General features: G+C 41.5%; 2 protein-coding genes across 3 annotated transcripts in view; one reads left to right on the top strand and one right to left on the bottom strand.

The window, feature by feature from the left end:
- The window catches only part of LOC111961343 (enolase-phosphatase E1), a 29,067-nt gene extending 22,465 nt beyond the window's left edge, over positions 1-6,602 (bottom strand). The window contains exon 1 of the mRNA XM_070440936.1: positions 6,504-6,602. Within this exon, the coding sequence (XP_070297037.1) occupies positions 6,504-6,602 (99 nt within the window). The remainder of the gene's footprint in view (positions 1-6,503) is intronic.
- On the top strand, positions 2,617-7,722 carry LOC111961344 (heterogeneous nuclear ribonucleoprotein D-like). Of its 2 annotated transcripts, XR_002876995.2 has the most exons (9): positions 2,617-2,837; positions 3,590-3,758; positions 3,943-4,104; positions 4,336-4,467; positions 4,665-4,776; positions 5,026-5,187; positions 5,993-6,099; positions 6,522-6,625; positions 7,358-7,722. XR_002876995.2 is itself a non-coding variant. In XM_023983534.2 (8 exons), the coding sequence occupies exons 1-7, from the start codon at positions 2,749-2,751 to the stop codon at positions 6,061-6,063; spliced, it is 897 nt and encodes a 298-aa protein (XP_023839302.1). In that variant the 5' UTR covers positions 2,617-2,748; the 3' UTR covers positions 6,064-6,099; positions 7,358-7,722. The 2 variants fall into 2 exon arrangements, 1 of the variants encoding a protein (XP_023839302.1); XM_023983534.2 differs by lacking the exon at positions 6,522-6,625.
- Positions 7,723-10,037: the final 2,315 nt, after the last annotated feature.

Genomic DNA, 10,037 nt, shown 5'->3' on the forward strand with positions numbered 1-10,037 from the left:
AGAAATGCTTGCTTTGGCTATCTCTAGCTGTGCAGATACTGTGTCTCCAACTGTGCTGCTCCTGGAGAAATATTACAGTATCTGTCTGGCTGTTGCAGAGATGTTTGAAACTTATTTTCAGTTTCTTTGGTGTATGTTGAATGTTGATTACAATGGAAATCATATGCCGCATTTCGTTTTGACGCAACAAAAAAGGGCATTTACTGTGCTGACAATTTTACCACAAAACCTCTATTTTGCCAAAATCTGAGATTTTAAAATAAATTGCATTTGGTAAAATGAAGAAATATTAAAATCAGGAAGTTGTTTGTAATGATGATGATCTAGGATCAGCTTTAACATTCCCAATCATAACCATAGTCCTTTACGTAAAAACTCAAAGCTGAGGTCGGACCAGTGCTTGTAGCAAAGATCACAGCGCCTCCCCCACTGAGAACGGTTGTGATTTGATTTATTAGGATCCCCATTAGCCAACGCCAATGGAGACAGCTAGTCTTACTGAGGTCTGACATATAACGAAAAAAACATTACAAACAAGACTTTACAATTTACATACATTTAAGAACATGTAGTGTGTGTGTGTGTGTGTGTGTGTGTGTGTGTGTGTGTGTGTGTGTGTGTGTGTGTGTGCATCTATCAGTTACACATACATGTCAGTACATACACACAACAAGTAGATCACATGGGGGAGAGGCATTGTGCTGTGAGGTGTTGTTTTATTTGTTTTTTGAAACCAGGTTTGCTGTTCACTTGCGCTATATGAGATGGAAGGGAGTTCCATGCACTCATGTCTCTGTATAATACTGTACGTTTCCTTGAATTTGTTCTGGACCTGCAGACTGGTGGCATGTCTAGTGGGGTAAGTGTGTGTGTCAGTGCTTTGCGTAAGTCTACCATGCAAACAATTTGAAATTTCCAGCACATTAATGGTTCTTATAAAAACAAGAAGTGACAGTTAGTCCGACCTCAAGTCTTAGACAAGAGCGACTGGTATGCATAGTATTAATGTTAGTCCTCTGACTACAATGAAGAGCAAGATGTGCCACTCCGTTCTGGAGCAGCTGCAGCTGAACTAGGTCTTTCTTTGCAGCACTTGACCATATGACTGGACAATAATCAAGATCAGATAGAACTAGAGCCTGCAGGACTTGCTTGTGGGGTGTGGTGTCAAAAAAGCAGAGCATCTCTTTATTACGGACAGATCTCTCCACACCGTTACAACCATTGAATCTATATGTTTTGACTATGACTGTTTACAATCTAAGGTAACACCAAGTAATTTAGACTCCTCAACTCGTTCATCAACCACACCATTCACTACCAGATTCAGCTGAGGTCTAGAACTTAGGGAATAATTTGTACCAAATACATTGCTCTTAGATTTAGAGATGTGCAGGATCCATTTATTACTTGCCCCCCATTCCAAAACAGACCGCAACTCTTCCTTAAGGGTTTCAGTGATGTCATTAGCTGGTGTTGCTGATGGTTGAATCATCAGCATACATGGACACACATGCTTTGTTTAATGCCAGTGGCATGTCATTGGTAAAAATAGAAAAGAGTAGAGGGCCTACTGGTACACCACACTTTACATGTTTGACATTAGAGAAGCTTCCATTAAAGAAACCCCTCTGTTCTTTTAGATAGATAGTTCTGAATCCACGATGTGGCAGAGGTTGAAAAGCCATAAAACACATGTTTTCTCAACAAATTGTCAATAATATCAGAGGCTGCACTGAAATCTAACAGTATAGCTCCCACAATCTTCTTATTATGCATTTCTTTCAACCAATCATCAGTCATTTGTGTCAGTGCAGTATGTGTTGAGTGCTCTTCTCCATAAGAATGCTGAAACTCTGTTGTTAATTTGTTTACGGAGAAGTAGCATTGTATTTGGTCGAACACAATTTTTTCCAACAGTTTGCTAAGAGCTGGCAGCAAGCTGATAGGTCTGCTGTTAGTACCTCTTTACCACTCTTGGGTAGCAGAATGACATTGGCTTCCCTCCAGGCCTTAGGACAGACTTTCCTCTAGGCTCATATTAAAGATATGACAGATAGGAGTCAGATACCATCCTCAGTAGCTTTCCATCTAAGTTGTCAATGCCAGGTTGTCACTATTGATCAATAACAATAATTTTCCCACCTCTCCCACACTAACTTTACAAAATTCAAACTTGCAATGCTTTTCTTAAAAAAATGTTTTAAGAGTGAGTGACTAGTTACCACACCCACAAAGTCAAACATTGTCTATATCGTAGAAATGTATGAACACCAAAAATAGCTTTTTTTATTTAAGGTTAGGCCTAATGTTGGCAGTGTGGTTAAGGTTATGTTTAAAATAAGGTTTTAAGAAGATACATTGTGGAAATAGGCGGGGTTTAGTCATAATTAGGACTTTGGGGCTGTGGTAACTAGTGATGACACACTGATGTCACGTTCAAGTAATAGTCGGAACTAGGAAACTCTATTTCCGACTTGCCAACTTGTTGTAGTTATACACGTGCCTCGTTCAACGAAACCCCAAGTCGGAAATGTCCGAGTTTCCTAGTTCCAACTAGCATTTGAACGAGGCATGAGCCCTCGCAAACAAACCACATCATCTGCGTCATTCCCCGCCACCCTGGCCGCCCTAGATGTCAGCCATTTTACATAGCAAACGCGACTGAATTCGTCCCAAAAAAGTAGCTAGCAATCAGGCCAAAATACACATTTATATTTACAGCTGACAACCGCCTGAAGTGAAAAAATGGAAACCGAATGCCAAGTTGACTTCAGCACAGACGAGTTTCCAGAGGGCTCCAAGATAAACGCAAGCAAAAACCAGCAGGATGACGGGTAAGCGACTAACCAGCTAACGTTAGTTAAGTAACATTACAGTAGCTAACTTACTTTTAAGCGTAACTAGCTACTGTTATTTTGCCAGCTGGAGACAAGTAGTTGGAGTGGTAACAAGCCAAAGTTTGCTAGCTAGCTAACGTTAGTCCCTGTTGTGATCGTGCATAGTTAGCTAACGTTAACTACTGATAGCTAACTTGTTAACTATCTTACCAGCGCGTCATATCTGGGCAAGTTGGCTGACGACGTTAACTTGACTAACCAAGTTGTCACCGCGATATGTATAACTTTCGAAAAGCATTGATTTCTATCATCAGATTGTCATTGGTGTAACGTTAGTGTTAATGGTCTTGTTGGTTATTGCCGCACTTTTTTTTCCTCATACACTAAGTTGCTGCTGGTTTAGAATCCTGACATATACAATAATAAACCTGTCCTGAGCATACACTCAGTGGCCACCGAGACTAGAATCAGAAGTGTGACGAAGTTCACTGTTCAGGATACAGTGACAAAGCTGTTGCCTTTATAGTTAACCGTTCTAGACAGTTTTAATCATTTAGGCCTAATCAGCTTGCAGGTGATCTTTTAAAGCTTGACCTAATGTAAATATGAGTCATAGTTAGTGACTCGGCTTGTTAGGGAGGTAACTTCAAGATAATTTTAGTCTGAAATATCAGTGTCAGTAGCAGTAAGGATGTAGTTATGACTGTCTGATGTTGACTGTATTAGTCTCCTTCATTCTCCATTCACAGCAAGATGTTCATCGGAGGGCTCAGTTGGGACACCAGCAAATCGGACCTCATGGATTACCTGTCGAAGTTTGGAGAGGTTCTAGACTGCACCATCAAAACAGACCTGATGACGGGCCGGTCCCGGGGCTTCGGCTTTGTCCTCTTCAAAGACGCAGAGAGCGTAGACAGGGTAGGCACTAGAACAGACTGAGCACAGGACAGGGCATGATGCCTCTATTTGTCTTGTTTTCTTAATTCTGCACAGATGTGAAATAACTAGACAGGTTTGAAGACCTACATAGTTGGCATCCACTCACTTCACTTGAACAATCACATGCACACCCTGTTTCACTGACACTTTGTCCTGTGTGCAGGTTTTGGAGCTGAAGGAGCACAAGCTGGACGGGAAGCTGATCGACCCAAAGAGGGCCAAAGCCATGAAGGGGAAAGAGCCGCCCAAGAAGGTGTTTGTCGGAGGCCTCAGCCCAGACACCCCGGAGGAGGAGATCAGGGAATACTTTGGCGCTTTTGGAGATGTGAGCGAATGCTTGTACTGTCCAATATATTCATGTTTTATATATGGTAGACCCATGCTTTTAGGAAGTTGTATGTCCACTGAGCGAGTGTTGGTGCAATGGAGCTAGAGCTGATGCTATGGTATGATCAACTATCTTTTTCACATGGTACAAAGACTGGGCGATTTGCAGAATGTTATGATTACTGTTTTCATAGCAGCTAACTGAGAGAAACTATTGTGTTGTTTCCAGATTGACAGCGTCGAGCTTCCCATGGACACCAAAACCAATGAGCGGCGCGGTTTCTGCTTCGTGACCTACTGTGAGGAGATCCCTGTCCAGAAGTTGTTGGAGTGCAGATACCACCAAGTCGGGGGCGGAAAGGTAGCTGGAGTCCGCTTATTCACAGTGAACCCTGTTACCCAGCTTGCGCTCATAGGCAAAGCTATTCTTTCTATGCTATTTAACCAACTTAGTTTAGACAGTGATTTTGAAGAATTATGTTTGCATTCAAATAACTTCAAGAAAATGTCAGCACTGTTTTTCAAAGTGTTTTGGTTCATGGTGTGTTTTCTCTGCAGTGTGAAATCAAAGTGGCCCAACCCAAAGAAGTGTACAGACAGCAGCAACAACACAGAGGAGAGAGGGGGGGCTACGGTGGAGGCGAAGGATACAGGGGCCGGGGACGAGGAGGTATGTACAGCTACATCTAGCCTATGGCACTGAAGAATGCACATCAGAAGAATACGTTTAAATTCAATCAACTTTATTCTTCCACAAGGGAATTTCTTGTGTGGCAGTTGACACATGCAACAATGACCGTGCTGATGACCGAACAGGGCATGCATTGCAGTATATTGAAAAGAAAATCCAGACATACAAGTGTCTTTGAAACTACAATACAGACTTGTCACACTAAACCTTTCCATTGTCTCTGTGCAGGTCAGAGTAGCTACAACCAGGGTTACAACGGCTACTACGGCCAGAACTATGGTAGCTACGGCAACGGATACAACCAGGGATACAATGGCTACACAGGCTATGACTACTCTGGCTACAACTATAATAGTTATGGTTATGGACAGGGATACGACGACTACAATGGTAAGCTACACTATTGATGGCAACTATCGAAACAAGCAGTGCCTTTCAGCCCCCAGCAACAACTCTTGTACCTATAGCTAAGACAACAGGTGGAAAAATGTCTTCTTGTATGTACTCACTAGCTCTGGAAAAAAAATAAAACGGATGTCTGTAATGCTGCCTGCCTTGGGTCTCTTTGCTCTGGTGCATGTTTGTGAGGGGTCCTCCATATCCAGGCAGTGCACTTTGTTATTTTATAGGGAACACTTGCAACATTAATGATCATTGAGCCCATATATAGTTCTATAAGATTACATTTGTATGGCACACACAATTAAGAGTACTTGTAGTTACATTCCTGGGTATATAGAGTAAAGCACACCTTAATGTACAGAGTCTCTTTAGCACATTTGAATTGTTTTGTCACGTACACCAAATAGGCGCAGTGAAATGTACAGGGTCAGCTATAGTAGTATGGTATTGACCTTTTGGTTACTGGCCTAATGCTCGACCCGCTATGCTACCTGCTGCCCAATCTTGACACATGATTGTGCATCTCAGTACTGATACAATAACATTCCATTTGAAAGTCCAAGAAAAAAAATAACAATTAGGTACACAAACACTACAGACTACATCCTACTGATTATTTATGATTTCTTGCTGCCATTTACCCCATAAAGGAAAGTGAACTTAAACTCCCATGTCAACTGAACTTCAATTGATAACACCTTGATAGGATTTCCTCATACAACTGTTTTGTTTCTGTGAAGTTCTCCTGTGACCCTTAATCTTCCTGACCTCTAACCCTTGACCTTCCCCATAGGCCAGCAGAGCAGCTATGGGAAGGCCTCTCGAGAGGTCACAACCCACCAGAACAACTACCAGCCTTACTGAGCTGATCTAATCCAACAAGACCTGCTTAGACCTCTGGTAAGACCACACACTCACCTTCACATTAGGCCTGATCTAAAAAAACAACTTAAAGATCAATAGACACTAAACAATTACTCTAAAACCTATCAAGAGAGAAAGCAAGTGGTTTCTATTACCATGCACCCCCCCATTCTGACAGATAAATCTAAAGAGTCATGTCTATAGATCTTTAATGGAAAAAATGCTTCTGTAGTGGTTTGCCTTTTTTATTAAGCTCTCCAGAAAAAACGTAAGCGTTTTTCTGTAGATTGTCCTTTTCCCCCTTGCTTTTTAACAGGTGTTCATAAGGAAATAACATAAAGAGACTTGATAGCATTGTTAACAGGTAAAGTACTGCTAAGGGTACAGAGTAAGGACCTATCCTAAGTTTTCCTTTTCTTTTCCTAACTCTGATGTTGTACCTTGTTTGTACCTGCCAGCGGGGACTTCATTGCAGGCCGTGTGTCGCCTGACCACGACAATCTCTGGGCGTCGCACATAGCGGGCAGAGAGCACGGCATGCACAAGAAAACGCTGTCCTGCGGTATGGTCTCTTCACACTTCCTGTAACCAGCGATTTTAAACAAAAAGAAACATAAGAAAAAGGACAAATTAATCTCTTTTTCAGTTTAAGTGTTTGCTTTAACGATTTGTCAAATTGATTTTTTACAGGATATTAATATGAAACAGTAAAAATGTACCTTGACTTGTATTTGTGTATTGTCTTAATTTTAGTGGTCTTGTGTTTCAGTTCTGGAGCTTCAGTGGTTTTTGTTTCTTTTCTATAATGAACCCCTTTCTTAAACTCAATGCTTGCTTTTTCTTTATAGCCCTTAGAGAACTTCACTTGATAAACACAACTTTTTTTTTTAACTTAGGTGTTAAAGATCATATGTAAACCAGCTTTATGATGCCATAAAAAGCTGATGACTCAAAATGTAATATTTGAAACTTCCACCAAATGTCTTTACCTTTTATAGTTTAGATATGGTCATGTTTGGGCTTGCTCCTTAATGGTGAAATTGAGCCACCAATTCATTGGAGCTGAAGCTTTTGCTGGCCGTGGAGCTGTTACAGAACAGGCTACAGAACCTTGGTGAAGCTGCGAGTTCTACATATGATCTTTAAAACGGAATGGAGAGAAACAAACTATTAATAGTTTAAAGTTGACAGCACAAGCAGAAGTTAAACAGTGAAACATGGACGTGCAAGGTTCACTGTGCCCTACAGAGCTCCAGAGTTGGTAACACCTACTGTGTTGTGTCCTTGTTTGCAGACGGACTGGGCTGGCTGGTGGACTGGAGAATGACCCTGTACCCATGTGGCAGCATTGGGGGATGAATCCTATCCTGTCCTCAGATCAGCTCATGTTTTAAACACCAGAATCCTCTTCCTAAGATGAAGCTGTCATGAAGACATGCAGTGCTTCTGACTTTGTAAATAGCGAGGTTGACATTTTTGGGGTTCTTGTCCCCCCCACTTCCCTTCATCTTGTACTGTGCTGAGGTTGTAGGTCTAGGTTTCATCATGATTTAATGTGTTCTTATTACGTTGATTTAACTTAGCCTGTTTTCTGTTTTAAACTTGGATTTTTCTGCAGTGTTTTGGATAAAGGTATTATTAAAGAGGGTATAAAACAGATGTGCTTGACTTTGTACTTGATATTCTGTTCTGCATTTCATAACACCAAACCATAGCTGCTGCTCTAGTCTTTGACTTGAACATTAGGCCTGTAGGTACGACTTCAGCCTAGGTGCAATAATCATCACACATGAAATAATATTTTGATTCACACAACATTTTTGTACTGAGTTTATCATGAGAATTAACACTGCCTTATTTTTCTAGGATGTCATAATTTATAGACATCCGTGCATGGAACCTGTCAGTTGGATGACAACTCCCCTGTCATCCAAACTGTTATGACCGCAGTGCGTTTCAAAGTATATAATTACATTTGTGCTATTTGGTTTTAAGAGGTCTAGAAAAATGAGCACCTCCCTCAAGCTAGTTCCACCATTTTATACATGACGCCATTTATGTTTACGTAGCTAGCAAGAAAGCAAGCTGTCAACTGCCGGTATCTTGCAAAATATACTAGATAAAGTAGGACCGTCGGTAAGTCAGCGAAACCAGAAGGATTGGTCATCCGTGGTGCCTAATATTTGTTTTGTGTCTGGTCTTTAGCAAGATAATGTTACTAACCTGGGGGAAAATATAACGATTTCCAATTCGAAAGCGAGTCAGACAGACGAAACACTCGCTAGCACGCATCATCGATAGCAGCTGATCAACTAGTTATTTGTGCAACACCATGTCGGAGGGTCTTGAAACCCGCGAAGATCCAACAGTGGAGAAAATTGAGGACGGACAGGCTAGCAGCAAGGAGCAGATACCAACGGCTGCAGAGAGCGGTCAGTCAGGAGAATCCAAGGGATCAAAAATTGATGCCAGCAAAAACGAAGAGGATGAGGGGTGACTGAGACCGCTAGCTAACGTTGGATAACTGATGTTCCCTATATTGCTAGTTAGCTCAGCGTTGAATAAGTGACAAGTAGCTATTTTGTTGAATAATTTTGGCATTTCCTCCCATCGTTGGGTAACTTCTATGAGGAATAACTTTTTTTTTAATGCCAGTACCCAGCTAGCTAAAACTCACCTTAGGGTAGATCAGGTAACTGTTGTGGCTGTCTCATCCATCAGCTCTCAGGCGATGGTGCTTGTTGAATGTAGAGTTGTGTATGTGAGAAATTATGTGTAGATTGCTATTTGTTACATCCGTCACCACATAATAAACGAGAATAGAAACAATGTGTTGAAAATTCCAAATTGTTTGCATAGTCAACTTACACACACACTTGCCTCACCAGACATGCCACCAGGGGTCTTTTCATAGTCCCCAGGTCCAGAACAAATTCAAGAAAACGTACAGTATTATAGAGCCATGAGTGCATGGAACTCCCATCTTATATAGCGCAAGTGAACAGCAAACCTGGTTACAAAAAACAAAGAAAGCAACACCCCAAAGAACGATGCCTCTCCCTCATGTGACCTACTTGTGTGTATGTACTGACATGTATGTGTAACTGATAGATGCACACACACTACATGTTAATGTTTTAAATGTATGTAAATTGTCAAGTGTTGTTTGTAATCTCTTTTTCGTTATATGCCGGACCCTAGTAAGACTAGCTGTCACCATTGGTGTTGGCTAATGAGCATCCTAATAAATCAAATTGAAAAAATCCTTTACATCTTGTAAAAGCTGCTGTACAGCGTTATCCAAGGATGCTCTTGCTAATTATCATAATCATAGCTCTAATGATAACATTGACCCTAATCCAAGACTTTGGCTGTGTTCCCTCTCTCATGTAATGGCTTCAACTCCTTTCTTCCTTTCCTGCTTTCCCACTGATGGGTGAAAGGAAAGCAGATTGAGGAAGGGACTTGGAACACAGCCAGAGTCCTTGTGTTGGGAATTGGTATTCAGAATTTAACATGTTTGTATCTGCACTATCTTTAAATGCAGGAAAATGTGTGTTGGTCTGAGCTGGGACACAACAAAGAAGGATTTGAAGGCTTACTTCAAGTTTGGGGAGGTGGTAGACTGCACCCTGAAGCTTGACCCCATGACAGGTCGGTCTCGGGGGTTTGGCTTTGTCCTGTTCAAAGCAGCTGACAGCGTTGATAAGGTATTCCTGATTGTATATGTTGTGAATATGGCATGGCAGCAATGGGATGTGAATCTTTTCTGCCCAATCAGTTTCTTTATTATAATATTTCCACAAGCTGAATGGGAAGGTGATCGACCCTAAGAAGGCCAAGGCCATGAAGAACAAGGAGCCAAACATGGTCTTTGTAGGAGGTCTTTCTCCAGACACCCCCGAGGAGATCAGGGAATACTTTGGTAGCTTTGGAGAGGTAGGCTACAGTAGACTTACATTTGACATGGTCAG

This window comes from Salvelinus sp. IW2-2015, linkage group LG4q.1:29 (genome assembly GCF_002910315.2).
Source record: "Salvelinus sp. IW2-2015 linkage group LG4q.1:29, ASM291031v2, whole genome shotgun sequence".
NCBI classification, from domain to species: domain Eukaryota; kingdom Metazoa; phylum Chordata; class Actinopteri; order Salmoniformes; family Salmonidae; genus Salvelinus; species Salvelinus sp. IW2-2015.